We start from the raw sequence: 23,826 nt of genomic DNA on the forward strand, positions 1-23,826 counted from the left end.
TACATTACATTACTTATCCTGTACTGATCCTGAGTTATATCCTGTATTATACTCCAGAGCTGCACTCACTATTCTGCTGGAGGAGTCAGTGTGTACATACATTACATTACTTATCCTGAGTTACATCCTGTATTATACTCCAGAGCTGCACTCACTATTCTGCTGGTGGAGTCACTGTGTACATACATTACATTACTTATCCTGTACTGATCCTGAGTTACATCCTGTGTTATACTCCAGAGCTGCGCTCACTATTCTGCTGGTGGAGTTACTGTGTACATACATTACTGATCCTGAGTTATATCCTGTATTATACTCCAGAGCTGCACTCACTATTCTGCTGGTGGAGTCACTATGTACATTACATTACTTATCCTGTACTGATCCTGAGTTACATCCTGTATTATACTCCAGAGCTGCGCTCACTATTCTGCTGGTGGAGTTACTGTGTACATACATTACTGATCCTGAGTTATATCCTGTATTATACTCCAGAGCTGTGTACATACATCACTTATCCTGCACTGTAATGGCGGCCGTCACTTGTCACCCCGCACTTGTTACCCGTATAACCGATTGCTGCTGAGTTGACTAATAAAAGACCTCGAACCGGGGGGACAATTTATGGATTTATGATTCGCAGTTGTGTCTTTTTTTCTGATTTTTGGGGTGCCCTTTTTGATTGGATTTTTTCTCGTGATGTCTATAGTGAGCGGCGACTTCCCAGGTTGTGCCGCTCGGTGTAATCTGATGTGGGTGGTGCACTTCCTCGCTGCCACCTCCGTACGCTGCAAATTTATAATCTACAGAAACATTATTTCCATTGTTCCATAGACATAAGACGGATTTCTCGCTCGTCTGTGTCACCGCAGATTTGTGTGGGTTTCCAGACTGTCGAGAGTCAAATCGACTCCACACAGTATCATGTACGATATATGATTGGCGGGCGATGGGCAGACGGCGCGTGTCTGTCACCTACATCTCGTGTCTCCTACTTTATAGGGGGAACAGTTGCCCATTGCAACCAATCAGATTCCAGCTCTCATTCATCAGAGGCTCTTTGGATGCTGAAAGCAGCGACCTGATTGGTCATTTTTTAACCAGTTTCGATCAATCTCACAATAAACGTAAACTGCAGATGTCACATCTCGTAATTCTCTTTCAGTTGGAGTTCATAGCAGAGCTGCACTTTTCTTGCTCTAAAGTTACATAATATATTATACTCCAGTCCCAGCCAGAGCTGCATTTAAATCTCTGTTGCTTTGCTGTTAGCTCGTGGCTGTATAACTGTAAATTTTTCTTTTTCTTACTTCCGTTGCTGTTCACAGCCTGCTTTGTTGCAGTGCATTGTGGAAAATGTAGTGTTTATACCCTCTGTCTGTATCACTTGCAAGACACTACATCATAGTTATGGGATCTGTAAGCACAGTGGTAATGTATTTCAGGAGAAATTTGAATGCAGGTTTGGAAGTAACTAGAGTATAGAACGCAAGACTTAACCTGACACCATTACTACTCAGTTGTTCCTCTGGGTGTATCTTTGCACTGACCTCATTGTAAATCGATAGGGACATTAGTGATGAGCACGATTATATGACTACCCAGACAGGGTTAAAGGGGTGGAGCTATGACTACCTATAAACGAAGAGAAGGATCGCTGTGATTAAAGTGATTAATTCGTTTTATATAAATAAAGCTTAATTATTGTACAGCTTGTATTATATTCCAGAGCTACGCTCACAATTCTGCAGACCTCAGAGCTGAAATCACTCACCATTTCTTGTTTGTGTGGTGTTTTTGCACAGGTTTTGCTTTGGTGATCTGCTTTTTGGGAAATAGTCTTTACACCCGGAGCTGAACAGTCATCTGATAAGCTAAGCTGTTAGGGAGCTGTTTGTCCTCAAGCTTGCTGACTGTTTCCATTACCTTTCAGCAGAATAGTTAATGCAGCTCTGGAGTATCATGGCTCAGGATCTGTGACCATGTTTATATATGTGCCGCTCCCCCCGTTGGATGTTTATAGGTACAGGACGTGGGAAGTAATCCGGTATTTACTCTCGCGCTCAGCGCGGCACATGAACAACAGGCGCCGTGTGTAGCAAAGTTCAAAGTCTTCATCTCCACGTCACTGTTCTGTGGTTGTTTTTAGCCTCGGAAAATCAATGTCAGATGTGATTAACTCTGTGTATGACTGGAGCTCCGGAACCTCATTATAGCAAACGTTCCAACACCCGCTGTACAGGGGGCAAGCTGCTTCATCTATGTATAATACTGGGGGCACATAGGGGGCTGGAAACTTAAAGGGACAGTAACCCTGATCCAGATCTTATAATAGTACTGGAGTGTTATAAGAGGCTTGAGCGGCTGATATCAGTCACACATATGATGTAATGTCTCTGGAGGATATAATAGTACTGGAGTGATATAAGAGGAGCGGCTGATATCAGTCACACATATGATGTAATGTCTCTGGAGGATATAATAGTGCTGGAGTGATATAAGAGGAGCGGCTGATATCAGTCACACATATGATGTAATGTCTCTGGAGGATATAATAGTACTGGAGTGATATAAGAGGAGCGGCTGATATCAGTCACACATATGATGTAATGTCTCTGGAGGATATAATAGTACTGGAGTGATATAAGAGGAGCGGCTGATATCAGTCACATATGATGTAATGTCTCTGGAGGATATAATAGGAGCGGCTGATATCAGTCACATATGATGTAATGTCTCTGGAGGATATAATAGTGCTGGAGTGATATAAGAGGAGCGGCTGATATCAGTCACATATGATGTAATGTCTCTGGAGGATATAATAGTACTGGAGTGATATAAGAGGAGCGGCTGATATCAGTCACATATATGATGTAATGTCTCTGGAGGATATAATAGTACTGGAGTGATATAAGAGGAGCGGCTGATATCAGTCACACATATGATGTAATGTCTCTGGAGGATATAATAGTACTGGAGTGTTATAAGAGGAGCGGCTGATATCAGTCACACATATGATGTAATGTCTCTGGAGGATATAATAGTACTGGAGTGATATAAGAGGAGCGGCTGATATCAGTCACACATATGATGTAATGTCTCTGGAGGATATAATAGTACTGGAGTGATATAAGAGGAGCGGCTGATATCAGTCACATATATGATGTAATGTCTCTGGAGGATATAATAGTACTGGAGTGATATAAGAGGAGCGGCTGATATCAGTCACACATATGATGTAATGTCTCTGGAGGATATAATAGTGCTGGAGTGATATAAGAGGAGCGGCTGATATCAGTCACACATATGATGTAATGTCTCTGGAGGATATAATAGTACTGGAGTGTTATAAGAGGAGCGGCTGATATCAGTCACATATGATGTAATATCTCTGGAGGATATAATAGTACTGGAGTGATATAAGAGGAGCGGCTGATATCAGTCACATATGATGTAATGTCTCTGGAGGATCTAATAGTACTGGAGTGATATAAGAGGAGCGGCTGATATCAGTCACACATATGATGTAATGTCTCTGGAGGATATAATAGTACTGGAGTGTTATAAGAGGAGCGGCTGATATCAGTCACATATGATGTAATGTCTCTGGAGGATATAATAGTACTGGAGTGATATAAGAGGAGCGGCTGATATCAGTCACACATATGATGTAATGTCTCTGGAGGATCTAATAGTACTGGAGTGATATAAGAGGAGCGGCTGATATCAGTCACACATATGATGTAATGTCTCTGGAGGATATAATAGTACTGGAGTGTTATAAGAGGAGCGGCTGATATCAGTCACATATGATGTAATGTCTCTGGAGGATATAATAGTACTGGAGTGATATATGAGGAGCGGCTGATATCAGTCACACATATGATGTAATGTCTCTGGAGGATATAATAGTACTGGAGTGATATAAGAGGAGCGGCTGATATCAGTCACACATATGATGTAATGTCTCTGGAGGATATAATAGTACTGGAGTGATATAAGAGGAGCGGCTGATATCAGTCACACATATGATGTAATGTCTCTGGAGGATATAATAGTGCTGGAGTGATATAAGAGGAGCGGCTGATATCAGTCACATATGATGTAATGTCTCTGGAGGATATAATAGTACTGGAGTGATATAAGAGGAGCGGCTGATATCAGTCACACATATGATGTAATGTCTCTGGAGGATATAATAGTACTGGAGTGTTATAAGAGGAGCGGCTGATATCAGTCACATATGATGTAATGTCTCTGGAGGATATAATAGTGCTGGAGTGATATAAGAGGAGCGGCTGATATCAGTCACACATATGATGTAATGTCTCTGGAGGATATAATAGTACTGGAGTGTTATAAGAGGAGCGGCTGATATCAGTCACACATATGATGTAATGTCTCTGCAGCTTATATCAGTGCTGGAGTGTTATAAGAGGAGCGGCTGATATCAGTCACATATGATGTAATGTCTCTGGAGGATATAATAGTGCTGGAGTGATATAAGAGGAGCGGCTGATATCAGTCACATATGATGTAATGTCTCTGGAGGATATAATAGTACTGGAGTGATATAAGAGGAGCGGCTGATATCAGTCACATATGATGTAATGTCTCTGGAGGATATAATAGTGCTGGAGTTATATAAGAGGAGCGGCTGATATCAGTCACATATGATGTAATGTCTCTGGAGGATATAATAGTGCTGGAGTGATATAAGAGGAGCGGCTGATATCAGTCACACATATGATGTAATGTCTCTGGAGGATATAATAGTGCTGGAGTGATATAAGAGGAGCGGCTGATATCAGTCACACATATGATGTAATGTCTGGAGGATATAATAGTACTGGAGTGTTATAAGAGGAGCGGCTGATATCAGTCACATATGATGTAATGTCTCTGGAGGATATAATAGTGCTGGAGTGATATAAGAGAAGCGGCTGATATCAGTCACACATATGATGTAATGTCTCTGGAGGATATAATAGTACTGGAGTGATATAAGAGGAGCGGCTGATATCAGTCACACATATGATGTAATGTCTCTGGAGGATATAATAGTACTGGAGTGATATAAGAGGAGCGGCTGATATCAGTCACATATGATGTAATGTCTCTGGAGGATATAATAGTATTGGAGTGATATAAGAGGAGCGGCTGATATCAGTCACACATATGATGTAATGTCTCTGGAGGATATAATAGTACTGGAGTGATATAAGAGGAGCGGCTGATATCAGTCACACATATGATGTAATGTCTCTGGAGGATATAATAGTACTGGAGTGATATAAGAGGAGCGGCTGATATCAGTCACATATATGATGTAATGTCTCTGGAGGATATAATAGTACTGGAGTGATATAAGAGGAGCGGCTGATATCAGTCACACATATGATATAATGTCTCTGGAGGATATAATAGTGCTGGAGTGTTATAAGAGGAGCGGCTGATATCAGTCACATATGATGTAATGTCTCTGGAGGATATAATAGTGCTGGAGTGATATAAGAGGAGCGGCTGATATCAGTCACATATGATGTAATGTCTCTGGAGGATATAATAGTGCTGGAGTGATATAAGAGGAGCGGCTGATATCAGTCACACATATGATGTAATGTCTCTGGAGGATATAATAGTACTGGAGTGATATAAGAGGGGCGGCTGATATCAGTCACACATATGATGTAATGTCTCTGGAGGATATAATAGTACTGGAGTGATATAAGAGGAGCGGCTGATATCAGTCACACATATGATGTAATGTCTCTGGAGGATATAATAGTACTGGAGTGATATAAGAGGAGCGGCTGATATCAGTCACACATATGATGTAATGTCTCTGGAGGATATAATAGTGCTGGAGTGATATAAGAGGAGCGGCTGATATCAGTCACATATGATGTAATGTCTCTGGAGGATATAATAGTGCTGGAGTGATATAAGAGGAGCGGCTGATATCAGTCACATATGATGTAATGTCTCTGGAGGATATAATAGTACTGGAGTGATATAAGAGGAGCGGCTGATATCAGTCACATATGATGTAATGTCTCTGGAGGATATAATAGTGCTGGAGTGATATAAGAGGAGCGGCTGATATCAGTCACACATATGATGTAATGTCTCTGGAGGATATAATAGTACTGGAGTGATATAAGAGGAGCGGCTGATATCAGTCACATATGATGTAATGTCTCTGGAGGATATAATAGTACTGGAGTGATATAAGAGGAGCGGCTGATATCAGTCACACATATGATGTAATGTCTCTGGAGGATATAATAGTACTGGAGTGATATAAGAGGAGCGGCTGATATCAGTCACACATATGATGTAATGTCTCTGGAGGATATAATAGTGCTGGAGTGATATAAGAGGAGCGGCTGATATCAGTCACATATGATGTAATGTCTCTGGAGGATATAATAGTGCTGGAGTGATATAAGAGGAGCGGCTGATATCAGTCACATATGATGTAATGTCTCTGGAGGATATAATAGTACTGGAGTGATATAAGAGGAGCGGCTGATATCAGTCACATATATGATGTAATGTCTCTGGAGGATATAATAGTGCTGGAGTGATATAAGAGGAGCGGCTGATATCAGTCACATATGATGTAATGTCTCTGGAGGATATAATAGTACTGGAGTGATATAAGAGGAGCGGCTGATATCAGTCACACATATGATGTAATGTCTCTGGAGGATATAATAGTGCTGGAGTTATATAAGAGGAGCGGCTGATATCAGTCACATATGATGTAATGTCTCTGGAGGATATAATAGTACTGGAGTGATATAAGAGGAGCGGCTGATATCAGTCACATATGATGTAATGTCTCTGGAGGATATAATAGTACTGGAGTGATATAAGAGGAGCGGCTGATATCAGTCACACATATGATGTAATGTCTCTGGAGGATATAATAGTACTGGAGTGATATAAGAGGAGCGGCTGATATCAGTCACATATGATGTAATGTCTCTGGAGGATATAATAGTACTGGAGTGATATAAGAGGAGCGGCTGATATCAGTCACATATATGATGTAATGTCTCTGGAGGTTCTCAGAACTGGATATGTGTGACATAAGTAGTTGTCATAGGGGCAGGAAGGTTTCTGTCACTTATCTTATTGATAAACACTACAGTCGGCCTCTCGTATGCCTGAAGCAGCTGACAACAGGGAGCAATAGACTTTATTTAACTGCACAGCAAATGGAGAGAAGATGTACTGCTGACGTCTTATACTCCAGTCACATCCACTGCTGTATTAAAAATGGATGTATATTATGCCCTGTTGCATTGTGGGAGATGTAGTCTATTGTATCACAGCTCAGGGTCTATTCATTCTTAGTGATCATATTTGCACAAAATTGACGCAAAGACCTCAACGTGTGAATGGACCCTTAGTTGTGTTGTTAGGGGTGTGTCTTTAAGTGCCAGCCAGCAGAATTGTGAATGCAGCTTTGGAAGTGACTGGAGTATAAGACATGATGTAACTCAAGATCAGCAGAAGATAAAGTATGTACGGGACCTCAGTTATAAGTCAGTATTCGGGGTGCTGCGTACCGTCACCTGTGTCATCCTGCGGGGTCTGGAACTCATCCTGACATTGAAAGGATAAGTAAGTGCCCCCTCGTCTGCAGTCGGATGCCGCACATTCCTTTATTTGCCACAACTTAGGGATATTTTTAGTCTTCAATACAAATGTGAACAAGGAGCCTGATCCCGCAATGATTGGCTGCAGACTGCGCCGGTCCAGAGACGGAACAGCCGCTGCCTGACTTTTACCTTCTTAGGAGCGACACGAGCGCTGGAGCCGGATCAAGAGGGATGAAGGATGTGGATGAGGAGGAATGTCGAGCAGCAAGCAGAGGATGTATCATGAGTCACTTACATATTGGAAAATAAAGTCACCCCAACTGCAGCCGCACCGCAATATCTGACATTCTCCAAAAATAGAACATGTCCCTTTTAAATAATAATAAAAATCGTCGCCAAATTAAAATTCTGGATTTGTTAAAACCTTTTCAGCCGTTTTTGAGTTACATCTGTATCTGGGAAAGCTGGGTGACTACTAATATGGCCGCGGCTACAGCAGCCATGGGGGTTGTCACCCAGCTTTCCCAGCAATCTGCCTAGTTATTGGGCAATATGAGGGCACGCTGTGGACAATAGTATTGGGACACACCTCGTAATCATTGAATTCGGGTGTTTCCTCCATCCCCCCGGTGTATAACATCCGGCGCTCGCCCTGCAGTCACAGCCGAACCTCACTTGGTATCCATATTAATGTCTATGGATCTATAATGGGACGTCATAAAAGCTCCTGTGGGTGGAATGTGGAGGTGTCCCAGTACTTTTGGCCATATCGTGTATATCACTTTATATGTAAGGAGATTCAGCATTCAGGGGTTTTGGAAAGCTGGGTAATGACCCCTGTGGCACCTGTACATGACATACACATTAGTCATCACCCAGCTTTCCCAGAGACGGATATACGTAAGATTATTGTGATGGTGAATAACTTTTCTTGTAGTTTTCTTGAATTAAATCATGTCTTATACTCCAGTCACAGCCAGAGCTGCACTTAGAATTCTGCTGACTGCCAACTAGAATCAATCAACACAGTGGTGAGAGACCTATCCCTAACAGGTTAACAGATCCTATAAGTCACTAATCTCTGCTGCATTGCACCGTGGGAGATGTAGTTTGCCATTCTGGACTCTAGGAAAGCTGGGTTCCGATTACTGTAGGAAGCGTCACCCTTATTAGAGGACATCTGACGCCAACCAATTATAATTAGAGACGACTTCCGATGAAACAAACGCGTGTGAAGGGGATTTTGTTTTTCCGCGTCTATTATCGACGAAAACCTGAATAATTTATAGAGAAATCTGCGTAATAGGGGGAGACGGGGCGGGGGAGGGGTCATTAGTCCGTCTGTGGACTGGCGCCATGTACAGCCTAATAGTTCCTTACAGGGACCTTACACCGAACGTCTATGTTATCCATGCAGTAAAATGTGAACTAGTGTTCTCTGTTATCAGTCAGTTCCTTCTACCTATGACCTTTGGGACAGTTTTTTCCTAAATGCCGGACTATTGGGTTTTTAGGACCGGCTGTTACTAAAGGATTTTTCTGGAAACGACACTCGGGGTCTCTTGGACATTGGCGCTGGCAGAGTGAGGTTTAGTGACACCGTCCGCTCCGGTGGGTGCAGTCACCTCTATATAGGATTGCAGTGGTTGGCACAGGGTTATAACATGTATATATGACACGTGTATTATATCCGTGTCCCGGGAGGACTCGCGTCTCCGTTATATCCTCCTCCTTGTCTGGTAAACATGTTTATACATCACGTCCGTAATTACAGCGGCCGTTACATCATCCCCTAGAAAACAACAGCGGCGGCTACTGCGCTATAATACAAAAGAAGAGCCTGAGAGGAGGCTGCGCTATAATGTGCAGGACGCTGCGCTATAATGTACAGGACGCTGCATATAATGTACAGGACGCTGCGCTATAATGTACAGGACGCTGCATATAATGTACAGGACGCTGCATATAATGTACAGGACGCTGCATATAATGTACAGGACGCTGCGCTATAATGTACAGGACGCTGCGCTATAATGTACAGGAGACAGTCAGTGTGAGGACACTGCATTATATAATGTACAGGAGACAGTCAGTGTGAGGACACTGCATTATATAATGTACAGGAGACAGTCAGTGTGAGGACACTGCATTATATAATGTACAGGAGACAGTCAGTGTGAGGACACTGCATTATATAATGTACAGGAGACAGTCAGTGTGAGGACACTGCATTATATAATGTACAGGAGACAGTCAGTGTGAGGACTGCATTATATAATGTACAGGAGACAGTCAGTGTGAGGACACTGCGTTATATAATGTACAGGAGACAGTCAGTGTGAGGACACTGCGTTCTATAATGTACAGGAGACAGTCAGTGTGAGGACACTGCGTTCTATAATGTACAGGAGACAGTCAGTGTGAGGACACTGCGTTCTATAATGTACAGGAGACAGTCAGTGTGAGGACACTGCGTTCTATAATGTACAGGAGACAGTCAGTGTGAGGACACTGCGTTATATAATGTACAGGAGACAGTCAGTGTGAGGACACTGCATTATATAATGTACAGGAGACAGTCAGTGTGAGGACACTGCATTATATAATGTACAGGAGACAGTCAGTGTGAGGACACTGCATTATATAATGTACAGGAGACAGTCAGTGTGAGGACACTGCATTATATAATGTACAGGAGACAGTCAGTGTGAGGACACTGCATTATATAATGTACAGGAGACAGTCAGTGTGAGGGCACTGCATTATATAATGTACAGGAGACAGTCAGTGTGAGGACACTGCATTATATACTGTACAGGAGACAGTCAGTGTGAGGACACTGCATTATATAATGTACAGGAGACAGTCAGTGTGAGGGCACTGCATTATATAATGTACAGGAGACAGTCAGTGTGAGGACACTGCATTATATAATGTACAGGAGACAGTCAGTGTGAGGACACTGCATTATATACTGTACAGGAGACAGTCAGTGTGAGGACACTGCATTATATAATGTACAGGAGACAGTCAGTGTGAGGACACTGCATTATATAATGTACAGGAGACAGTCAGTGTGAGGACACTCATTATATAATGTACAGGAGACAGTCAGTGTGAGGACACTGCATTCTATAATGTACAGGAGACAGTCAGTGTGAGGACACTGCATTATATAATGTACAGGAGACAGTCAGTGTGAGGACACTGTTGAACACTTCAGCTGTCAATGACTTATAGTTTGGTATTGTATTCTTCTTGAGTAATTTCTTCTACTACAGTCACATCCAGAGCTGCACTCAGAATTCTGCAGGCTGCCATTTGGTGCTTAGATCTGTTTAGATCTCCCACAATACACTGCATACTCTGGAGCAGTGGATTTGTGGGAGATGCAGAACATGCTCTCTCCAGACACTGAACAAGCAGGGGTCCGCAGTAAGATGTGAGCTCCTGAAGTTTGAAAGCGAACAGAAAACCAGCAGAATTATGAATGCAGCTCTGGATGTGACTGGAGAATTAGATCCAAAATAACTCCATACTGAACATAAACTGTAAGGCTCCACATCATGTAACAGCTTTTCTTTTTCTTCTTCCTTTTCAGGCTCTAATTACACGAACCCCCTTCCTGCGCTGGGCACCATGAATTCTACCCCCGGCCTGGCGACAGAGCATAATGCATCTCCAGGTGCTGCCCTCTCCTGGCAGGCCGCTATCGATGCTGCACGTCAGGCTAAGTTAATGGGCAGCACAGCCAATGCCACCATATCCACGGTCAGTTCAACGCAAAGGAAAAGACAGCAATACAGCAAGCAGAAAAAGCAAGGGGCCACGACGGCGACGAGGCCGCCACGGGCGTTACTCTGTCTCACCCTGAAAAACCCCATCCGCCGAGCCTGTATCAGCATCGTGGAGTGGAAGTATCCTTCCCGGAAGGTCATTGTTATGGGGAACAGTTTTCAGGGGGTTCTTCTTTCTTGAATATTGAATTGTTTAGGCCACACCCCCGACTAACTCAGACCACACCCCCGAAGAGCAAAGTCATGGTGCAGAGTATAAGGCCGCTTCTGAAGTCGTCTTCTATCAAGTTCTTAAAAATTCTGTTCCACCATTTCTGTTCTGTTTCCGGAAAAGCTGGGTGACAACCAATATGACCTGCGTTACAGCTCCCACAGGGGTTGTCACCCAGCTTTCCCAGACTCCTGAACATTGAACAATGTGGCAATGGAGAATAGATCACTGCATTAAGCAGATTTGCCATTCAGGAGTCTGGAAAAGCTGAATCATAATCAATGTGACCTTTTTTTTTATTATTGTAACTCGCACACAAGGGTTGTCTAAGATTTTCCCGACAGTAAATCTGCCTAGTAATAAAGCAGGTGAGGAATATATCACTGCATACCTACGCTGATTTGCCATTCAGGACCCAGGGAAAGCTGGCTGACAACCCCTGTTTGAGCTATAATGGCTGTTATATTAGTTGCCACGCAAGTTTCCCGGAAGCAGACAGAAATGGCTAAATATCGGCGTCTGACCTTGAGTTACCTCATGTCTTGTACTCCAGTCACATCCAGAGCTGTAATCAGAATTTTGCTGGCTTTCATTTGGAATCAGTCAACGCCGTGCTGTCAGACACACCCCTCACAGTTTAGCTTAGATCATTTTTCTATCCATGATACCTGTGGACACACTAATAGCGGCCATGTTGATTATCACCCAGCTTTCCCAGAACCGGATATTACAAAGAACCGGCTGGATACAATTATGATATGATGTTTTCTTACTGCAGTGGGGACACTTGGCCCCCTCAGGCACTAGGGCCCGGGTGCGACTACTTTCTCCGCACCTTCTACAGCTACGCCGATGGCGACCTACGGCAGCGAATGAACCCGTTCATATATTTACAAGGAAATTCACTTAACCCCTTAAGGACGCAGCCTAGTTTTGGCCTTAAGGCTCAGAGTCCATTTTTCAAATCTGACATATTTCACTTTATGTGGTAAGAACGTTGGAATGCTTAAACCTATCCAAGCGATTCTGAGATTGTTTTCTCGTGACACTTTGGGCTTCATGTTCGTGGTAAAATTTGGTCGATATATTCAGTCTTTATTTGTGAAAAATTGCAAAATTTAGAGAAAATTTACAAAAAATAGCATTTTTCAGAATTTAAATGCATCTGCTTGAAAAACAGACGGTTATACCACCCAAAATAGTTACTAGTTCACATTTCCCATATGTCTTCTTTAGATTGGCATCGTTTTTTGAACATTATTTTATTTTTCTTGGACGTTACAAGGCTTAGAACATAAACAGCAATTTCTCATATTCTTAAGAAAATTTCAAAAGCCTTTTTTTAAGGTACCTCTTCAGTTCTGAAGTGGCTTTGTGGGGCCTATGTATTAGAAACCCCCATAGAACACCCCATTTTAAAAACTAGACCCCTTAAAGTATTCAAAACAGCATATAGAAAGTTTTTTAACCCTTCAGGCATTTCACAGGATTTAAAGCAAAGTGGAAATTAAATTTGCAAATTTCATTTTTTCTGCTGAATTTCAATTTTATTAAATTTTTTCTGTAACACAGAAGGTTTTACCAGAGAAATACTACTAAATATGTATTGTCCAGATTCTGCAGTTTTTAGAAATGTCCCACATGTGGCTCTAGTGCGCTCGTGGACTAAAACACAAGCCCTAGAAGCAAAGAAGCACCTAGTGCATTTTGAGGCCTCTTTTTTATTAGAATATATTTTAGGCAGCATGCCAGGTTTGAAGAGGTGTTGAGGTATCAAAACAATGGAAACCCACCAAAAGTGACCCCATTTTGGAAATTACACCCCTCAAGGAATTCATTTATGGTTTTTGTTATCATTTTGACCGCACAGTTTTTTCACAGCACCTATTTGAATTGGGCTGTGAAATGAAATATATGATATTTTTTCCAATAAGATGTCATTTTTGATCAAAATTTCTTATTTTCACAGGGAACAACATACCCCATTTTGTTGCCCAATGTGTCCTTAGTGCGGCAATACCCCATTTGTGGTGATAAACTGCCGTTTGGGCCCATTGGAGGGCTCAGAAGGAAAGGAGCGCTATGTGTTTGTTGGAGTCCAGATTTTGCTGGATTGGTTTTCGGGTGCCATGTCGCATTTGCAGAGCCCCAGAGGTATCAAAGCAATGGAAACCCACCTGAAGTGACCCCATTTTGGAAACTACACCCCTCAAGGAATTCATTTATGGTTTTTGTTATCATTTTGACCGCACAGTTTTTTCACAGCACCTATTTGAATTGGGCTGTGAAATGAAAAAAATTATATTTTTTCCAATAAGATGTAATTTTTGATCAAAATTTCTTATTTTCACAAGGAACAACATACCCCATTTTGTTGCCCGATTTGTCCTTAGTGCGGCAATACCCCATTTGTGGTGATGAACTGCCGTTTGGGCCCATGGGAGGGCTCAGAAGGAAAGGACCACCATTTGGCCTACTGGAGCTTTTCTGGTGCTAAGTCATGTATGCAGAAGCCCCTGAGGTACCAGTAGAGTTGAAATCCCCGAGAAGTGACCCCATTTTAAAAACTACACCCCTTAAGACATTCATCTAGAGGTGTAGTGAGCATTTTGACCCCACAGGTATTATGTAAAAGATAATGCGCAGCAGTTGGTGCAGAGTGAGATTTGCAATTTTATATATATATATGGCATGTCAGTGTCCAATATATTGTGCCCAGCATGCGCCACCGGAGATATACACCCCTTAAATTGTAATGTGGGTTCTCCTGGGTACGGCAATACCCTACATGTGGCTGTTATCAGCTGCCTGGGCATACGGCAGGGCTCAGAAGGGAAAGATGAGGGGGGTAAGCTGGGCGGAGTGCATCAGGGTAAATTAAAAATCAAGGGATGTATGATACATTTTAAAACAATCTTTTATACAGAGCCCTGGTTTTTTGGGACACGTGTCACATTGGTATATTGTGTTCTTCCTTATCCCCCTCTTATAGCAGACTCTGCACCTCTTTTGACTCTTTCCCTTTCCACCGGTTTGGGGAACTTCTCCTGGAAAGTGTTTCCCTGGTACGATGCGTGTGGCCTCGCTTCCAGAAGTACTGGGTGCCCCCCCCCCCTTCCTGGTCCCTAAAGATTAGATCTTGAAATTCCAGGAAAGTTCCCCTCTGGCCTGCACATTGACGTAGCACGTACGCATTGTACAAAGCCATCTGTATGATGTGCCCGGCCAGCTTCTTATACCACACCGCATGGCGCTGTAGGGCTTCAGGACTTGATTTGACAAGTCCATCCCTCCCATGTACCTATTGTAGTCCAGGATGCAGTCTGGTTTAGGGGTGGCCTTTCCTTCATATAGCCTAAACCTGTAGGTATACCCTGATGCACACTCGCACAGCTTATACATCTTCACGCCATACCTTGCCCTCTTACCCGGCAGGTACTGGCGGAATTGAACCCTCCCTTTAAAATGTACCAGGGACTCATCAATAGAAATACACTTCTTGGGGGTGAATGCTTGGGAAAACCGGGCACTGAAACGGTCTAATAGGGGTCTCCGTTTATATAAACGGTCAAAACTGGGGTCATCTCGGGGTGGGCACGGCTCATTATCAGTATAATGTAAGAAGCGAAGTATTGCCTCATTTATTTATTTTTTTAGGTTCCAGTTCAGTTCTGAAGTTGCTTTGAGGGGCCCATATATTAGAAACCCCTATCAAACACCCCATTTTAGAAACGAGACCCCTCAAAGTATTCACAACAGCATTTAGAAAGTTTATGAACCCTTTAGGTGTTTCACAGAAATTTAGAGCAAAGTAGAGGTGAAATTTACTTTTTTTTTTTTGTCAGAAAATCCTCTTTATACCATTTTTTTTATAACACAAAAGGATTTATCAGAGAAACGCAACTTAATACGTATTGCCCAGATTCTGCCGTTTTGAGAAATATCCCACATGTGGCCCTAGTGCGGTAATGGACTGAAGCACCGGCCTCCGAAGCAAAGGCGCACCTAGTGGATTTTGAGGCCTCTTTTTTATTAGGCACCATGTCCGGTTTGAAGAGGTCTTGTGGTGCCAAAACATTGGAAACCCCCCAAAAGTGACCCCAATTTGGAAACTAGACCCCTTGAGGAATCCATTGCAGTTTTCATGTCATGCATGCGGCTTTTTGATCAGTTTTTATTCTATTTTTAGGTGGCGTGGTGACTAAAAAAACAGCAATTCTACTATTGTTTTTTTATTCTATTTTTTTACAGCGTTCACCGTGCGCTATAAATGACATTCACTTTATTCTGCGTGGCGATACGATTACGGCGATACCAGATGTTTATAGTTTTTTTTTATGTCTTATGGCGTTTGCACAATAAAATACGTTTTGTAATAAATCACTCACTTTTTGTGTTACCTTATTCTAAGAGGCAGAACTTTTTTATTTTTCAATCAATAAAGCCGTGCGAGGACTTATTTTTTGCGTAACGCACTGTAGTTTCGATCAGAACCATTTTTCGGTACATGCGACTTTTTGATCTCTTTTTATTCCATTTTTTGGAATTGTGGTTCGGTTTATTTTTTTATTTTTTTTACGGCGTTCACCGTGTGGGATAAATAACAAAATAATTTTGTAGTTCAGGCCGTTACGGACGCGGCGATACCAATTATGTATAGTTTATTTGTTTGTTTATATATTTTTATTAATAATAAATGACTGATAAGGGAAAAAGGGGGATTTTTACTTTTAATACTTTTAAAACTTTTATTTTCTTATTTTTACACATCTTTTTTTAACTTTTTTTTAACTTTTTTACTTTGTCCCACTAGGGGACTTGAGGGCAGGAGGCCCTGATCGCTATTCTAATACACTGAACTACATGCGTAGTGCAGTGTATTAGAACTGTCAGCTACTCACTGACAGCAAGCATAGTGGGTCCTGACGTTGTCAGGACCCACTAGGCTTCCGTCTATGGCATAGCCGGACGCCATTGTTTGGTGTCCGGTTGCCATAGTCACCATCGCCGGCCGCTATCGTGTAGCAGGCCGGCGATGGCGGATTAACACCTAAGAAGCCGCGATCGCTATTGAACGCGGCTTCTGAGGGGTTAATCGGCGGGGGAGCTCCGCGATCGGTCCCGGCACATTGAGCAGTGATAGTCTGCTGTCGGAAACAGCAGCTATCACAGCTCATGAACGCGCCCCGCGCGAACGGCGCCGTGTTTACTCCATGACATACTATTATGTCATGGAGCGCGAACGATGCACTTACCATGACATAATAGTATGTCCTGGAGTGTTAAGGGGTTAATATAGTACGGGGCGGCCAGAAGGAAGAGTTTAATCAGGGAGCGCGGAGACGCCGGACTTAGCGAGGATCATGTGTTTATTCTGGCACACGCGTGCTGGCACCATATGACATGTGACTGGGGGGGTCTTGGTGTGAACGGGCAGATCAGAGGGGCAGATGTTCTTTGTCAGGGCGCAGGAGCTGAGGATTAACTCACTGCTGTCTACACAACAAGAAAGTCCTGAGGTGCCGCCCTGTGCCCGCTGCTGCATGGCAGTTCGCAGTGCCAACCTCGTCCTCAGGGGGTAAATAGGAAAATAAAATAGGCCTCATGTATCAAAGCCTTGTTTAGCATAGCAACCAATCACAGAGCAGCTTTCATTTTTCCTGAGCAGTGTAAGAAATGAAAGCTGAGTTCTGATTGGTTGCTATGGGCAACACTTTTACTGTCATGTAGTTTTGATGTATGAGGCCCAGTTTTCTTCGTGATTTTGTAGAGTACGCGGTTTATATAAAGTCATACGTTTTTTTGTCGCGCAGTATGGCTGCCATTAGCGAATGTGTTTTTTCTTAAAATGTCTCTCTAATTTCAATCTTCTACCCGTGGAAAGACGCCAATGCACACTAGGCCTAAGCAACGATACGATGCCCATAGAGTATCCTGCACAGGTCCAATCAATCAGAATAGAACCCGCGCATGACAGTCTCCGGACGATGTATGATTACCGTGGCAACTGTACTGTCCAGCGCGTCTCTCCGGGAGTTCAAGATTGGAGGGAGACTTAAGGGTAGGCCGCAGTTTTTACATGCGGTTTTCTATGTGAAGTTGCGCACGAATCCTTGGTAACATGCGACTAACAGAAAAATTCAGACCGTTTATTTCTCATAGGGAACAACTTGTCACATTACAGCCGCCATTTTATCACGGTTCACATCAGAACTGATTGTATAGACAGAACCGCAAAAAAAGCGTGACAGAAACATATGGCCGCTGTGGTAATTTACCGCAACAGCAATTATTTTCAAAACCTTTTACAGTCGTTTTTTAATCGGATCTATTTCTGGGAAAGTTGGGTGACCAGCTGTAACGCCAGCCATAATGGTTGTCACTCCAGCTTTCTTGGGGCCCTGACGGTCAGGATCTGCCTAGTAATACAGCAGTACGGGGGCAAGGTCACGTGTCACTGCCTGCGTCAGCAAACTTACCATTCAGGGACGTGGAAAAGCTGGGTGACAACCCCTGTAATGGTGTCTGCAAGGGAGAACCGCAGGAGGGACGACTCAAGGACTTCAACACCAAGAAAGAAAATGTCCGCTCGCTGTGCGGCTGCCTCACTCGCAGCTTTCATGTATCTACAGCTGAGGTTTCGCTGCAAATGTTTTTTATTATTTCCATATTCTCCAGTTACATCTAAAGCAGATTTATAGGTTCGGTTGGTTGCCCTTGGAAACAGACAGCAGATTAGCTCCACCCCATTGTCAGACATGTGACCTTACAACTCACCTTTATGTAACTATCACCTCCCACAATGCACTGCTCTCTGGTATCAGTAAACCAGCAGAAATCCTAATTTAGCTTTAGATGTGAACGGAGAATAAAACCGTTCAGAATTAGAGTGCTCCTTTAAGATGTGACTCTTCAGCTGTCTTTCCTTAACCTTTTACCTCCAGACCCTTTGAAATCATTATTTTACTGACTATTTTTGCCAACTGTGTGGCCTTAGCTGTGTATATTCCCTTCCCGGAGGACGACTCCAACGCCACCAACTCCAACCTGGTAAGTGCCACGTGGAATTTTCTTTTTTTTCTTGCCCGCCGTGGTAGTGACGTTTGAGAAATGTTCTGACCTCTTTAAGGAGCTTGTCGTTTGATGTTCAAGATGGCGTCTGTTCAGATTTCCTATTTTTTTTATTCATATACTGTCGCCGGCACTAAACCAGATGTCTTCACTCTGTGTGATATACAGTGGAATAAAGTCTATTGCTCCCTGTTATCAGCCATTTCAGGCTGGAGAGAGGCTGATTGTACAGCGGGTATAAGTTATACATCTTCCTGTATATAGTGATATGGAGCATGCTGGTATAACCTGGGTATCTTCTGTATATAATTATATATGTACAGCTGGTATAAGTTATACATCTTCTTGTATATAGTGATATGGAGCATGCTGGTATAACCTGGGTATCTTCTGTATATAATTATATATGTACAGCTGGTATAAGTTATACATCTTCCTGTATATAGTGATATGGAGCATGCTGGTATAACCTGGGTATCTCCTGTATATAATTATATATGTACAGCTGGTATAAGTTATACATCTTCTTGTATATATGGATATGGAGCATGCTGGTATAACCTGGGCATCTTCTGTATATAATTATATATGTAGAGCTGGTATAAGTTATACATCTTCTTGTATATAGTGATATGGAGCATGCTGGTATAACCTGGGTATCTTCTGTATATAATTATATATGTACAGCTGGTATAAGTTATACATCTTCTTGTATATAGTGATATGGAGCATGCTGGTATAACCTGGGTATCTTCTGTATATAATTATATATGTACAGCTGGTATAAGTTATACATCTTCTTGTATATAGTGATATGGAGCATGCTGATATAACCTGGGTATCTTCTGTATATAATTATATATGTACAGCTGGTATAAGTTATATATCTTCTTGTATATAGTGATATGGAGCATGCTGGTATAACCTGGGCATCTTCTGTATATAATGATATATGTACAGCTGGTATAAGTTATACATCTTCCTGTATATAGTGATATGGAGCATGCTGGTATAACCTGGGTATCTTCTGTATATAATTATATATGTACAGCTGGTATAAGTTATACATCTTCTTGTATATAGTGATATGGAGCATGCTGGTATAATCTGGGTATCTCCTGTATATAATTATATATGTACAGCTGGTATAAGTTATACATCTTCTTGTATATAGTGATATGGAGCATGCTGGTATAACCTGGGTATCTTCTGTATATAATTATATATGTACAGCTGGTATAAGTTATACATCTTCTTGTATATAGTGATATGGAGCATGCTGGTATAATCTGGGTATCTCCTGTATATAATTATATATGTACAGCTGGTATAAGTTATACATCTTCTTGTATATAGTGATATGGAGCATGATGGTATAACCTGGGTATATTCTGTATATAATTATATATGTACAGCTGGTATAAGTTATACATCTTCCTGTATATAGTGATATGGAGCATGCTGGTATAACCTGGGTATCTTCTGTATATAATTATATATGTACAGCTAGTATAAGTTATACATCTTCTTGTATATAGTGATATGGAGCATGCTGGTATAACCTGGGTATCTTCTGTATATAATTATATATGTACAGCTGGTATAAGTTATACATCTTCTTGTATATAGTGATATGGAGCATGCTGGTATAACCTGGGTATCTTCTGTATATAATTATATATGTACAGCTGGTATAAGTTATACATCTTCTTGTATATAATGATATGGAGCATGCTGGTATAACCTGGGTATCTTCTGTATATAATTATATATGTACTGCTGGTATAAGTTATACATCTTCCTGTATATAGTGATATGGAGCATGCTGGTATAACCTGGGTATCTTCTGTATATAATTATATAGGTACAGCTGGTATAAGTTATACATCTTCCTGTATATAGTGATATGGAGCATGCTGGTATAACCTGGGTATCTTCTGTATATAATTATATATGTACAGCTGGTATAAGTTATACATCTTCCTGTATATAGTGATATGGAGCATGCTGGTATAACCTGGGTATATTCTGTATATAATTATATATGTACAGCTGGTATAAGTTATACATCTTCTTGTATATAGTGATATGGAGCATGCTGGTATAACCTGGGTATCTTCTGTATATAATTATATAGGTACAGCTGGTATAAGTTATACATCTTCCTGTATATAGTGATATGGAGCATGCTGGTATAACCTGGGTATCTTCTGTATATAATTATATATGTACAGCTGGTATAAGTTATACATCTTCTTGTATATAGTGATATGGAGCATGCTGGTATAACCTGGGTATCTTCTGTATATATTATATATGTACAGCTGGTATAAGTTATACATCTTCTTGTATATAGTGATATGGAGCATGCTGGTATAACCTGGATATCTTCTGTATATAATTATATATATACAGCTGGTATAAGTTATATATCTTCTTGTATATAGTGATATGGAGCATGCTGGTATAACCTGGGTATCTTCTGTATAGAATTATATATGTACAGCTGGTATAAGTTATACATCTTCTTGTATATAGTGATATGGAGCATGCTGGTATAACCTGGGTATCCTCTGTATATAATTATATATGTACAGCTGGTATAAGTTATACATCTTCTTGTATATAGTGATATGGAGCATGCTGGTATAACCTGGGTATTTTCTGTATATAATTATATATGTACAGCTGGTATAAGTTATACATCTTCTTGTATATAGTGATATGGAGCATGCTGGTATAACCTGGGTATCTTCTGTATATAATTATATATGTACAGCTAGTATAAGTTATACATCTTCTTGTATATAGTGATATGGAGCATGCTGGTATAACCTGGGTATCTTCTGTATATAATTATATATGTACAGCTGGTATAAGTTATACATCTTCTTGTATATAGTGATATGGAGCATGCTGGTATAACCTGGGTATCTTCTGTATATAATTATATATGTACAGCTGGTATAAGTTATACATCTTCCTGTATATAGTGATATGGAGCATGCTGGTATAACCTGGGTATCTTCTGTATATAATTATATATGTACAGCTGGTATAAGTTATACATCTTCCTGTATATAGTGATATGGAGCATGCTGGTATAACCTGGGTATCTTCTGTATATAATTATATATGTACAGGTGGTATAAGTTATACATCTTCTTGTATATAGTGATATGGAGCATGCTGGTATAACCTGGGTGTCTTCTGTATATAATTATATATGTACAGCTGGTATAAGTTATACATCTTCTTGTATATAGTGATATGGAGCATGCTGGTATAACCTGGGTATCTTCTGTATATAATTATATATGTACAGCTGGTATAAGTTATACATCTTCTTGTATATAGTGATATGGAGCATGCTGGTATAACCTGGGTATCTTCTGTATATAATTATATATGTACAGCTGGTATAAGTTATACATCTTCCTGTATATAGTGATATGGAGCATGCTGGTATAACCTGGGTATATTCTGTATATAATTATATATGTACAGCTGGTATAAGTTATACATCTTCTTGTATATAGTGATATGGAGCATGCTGGTATAACCTGGGTATATTCTGTATATAATTATATATGTACAGCTGGTATAAGTTATACATCTTCTTGTATATAGTGATATGGAGCATGCTGGTATAACCTGGGTATCTTCTGTATATAATTATATATGTACAGCTGGTATAAGTTATACATCTTCTTGTATATAGTGATATGGAGCGTGCTGGTATAACCTGGGTATCTCCTGTATATAATTATATATGTACAGCTGGTATAAGTTATACATCTTCTTATATATAGTGATATGGAGCATGCTGGTATAACCTGGGTATCTTCTGTATATAATTATATATGTACAGCTGGTATAAGTTATACATCTTCTTGTATATAGTGATATGGAGCATGCTGGTATAACCTGGGTATCTTCTGTATATAATTATATATGTACAGCTGGTATAAGTTATACATCTTCTTGTATATAATGATATGGAGCATGCTGGTATAACCTGGGTATCTCCTGTATATAATTATATATGTACAGCTGGTATAAGTTATACATCTTCTTGTATATAGTGATATGGAGCATGCTGGTATAACCTGGGTATATTCTGTATATAATTATATATGTACAGGTGGTATAAGTTATACATCTTCTTGTATATAGTGATATGGAGCATGCTGGTATAACCTGGGTATCTTCTGTATATAATTATATATGTACAGCTGGTATAAGTTATACATCTTCTTGTATATAGTGATATGGAGCATGCTGGTATAACCTGGGTATCTTCTGTATATAATTATATATGTACAGCTGGTATAAGTTATACATCTTCTTGTATATAGTGATATGGAGCATGCTGGTATAACCTGGGTATCTTCTGTATATATTATATATGTACAGCTGGTATAAGTTATACATCTTCTTGTATATAGTGATATGGAGCATGCTGGTATAACCTGGGTATCTCCTGTATATAATTATATATGTACAGCTGGTATAAGTTATACATCTTCTTGTATATAGTGATATGGAGCATGCTGGTATAACCTGGGTATCTTCTGTATATAATTATATATGTACAGCTGGTATAAGTTACACATCTTCTTGTATATAGTGATATGGAGCATGCTGGTATAACCTGGGTATCTTCTGTATATAATTATATATGTACAGCTGGTATAAGTTATACATCTTCTTGTATATAGTGATATGGAGCATGCTGGTATAAGCTGGGTATCGTCTGTATATAATTATATATGTACAGCTGGTATAAGTTATACATCTTCTTGTATATAGTGATATGGAGCATGCTGGTATAACCTGGGTATCTCCTGTATATAATTATATATGTACAGCTAGTATAAGTTATACATCTTCTTGTATATAGTGATATGGAGCATGCTGGTATAACCTGGGTATCTTCTGTATATAATTATAAATGTACAGCTGGTATAAGTTATACATCTTCTTGTATATAGTGATATGGAGCATGCTGGTATAACCTGGGTATCTTCTGTATATAATTATATATGTGCAGCTGGTATAAGTTACACATCTTCTTGTATATAGTGATATGGAGCATGCTGGTATAACCTGGGTATCTTCTGTATATAATTAT

At 40.6% G+C, this 23,826-nt stretch overlaps 1 protein-coding gene across 1 annotated transcript in view; it reads left to right on the forward strand.

Annotated features, from left to right (window-relative positions):
* The window catches only part of LOC142719270 (voltage-dependent L-type calcium channel subunit alpha-1C-like), a gene marked incomplete at its 3' end in the record, with an annotated part of 85,732 nt that extends 67,061 nt beyond the window's left edge, over positions 1–18,671 (forward strand). Inside the window, exons 2-3 of the mRNA XM_075848767.1 lie at positions 11,215–11,530; positions 18,566–18,671. Coding sequence (XP_075704882.1) covers positions 11,215–11,530; positions 18,566–18,671 — 422 coding nt within the window. The remainder of the gene's footprint in view (positions 1–11,214; positions 11,531–18,565) is intronic.
* Between the last annotated feature and the right edge of the window lie 5,155 nt (positions 18,672–23,826).

This window comes from Rhinoderma darwinii, unplaced genomic scaffold (genome assembly GCF_050947455.1).
Source record: "Rhinoderma darwinii isolate aRhiDar2 unplaced genomic scaffold, aRhiDar2.hap1 Scaffold_473, whole genome shotgun sequence".
Lineage (NCBI taxonomy): Eukaryota > Metazoa > Chordata > Amphibia > Anura > Rhinodermatidae > Rhinoderma > Rhinoderma darwinii.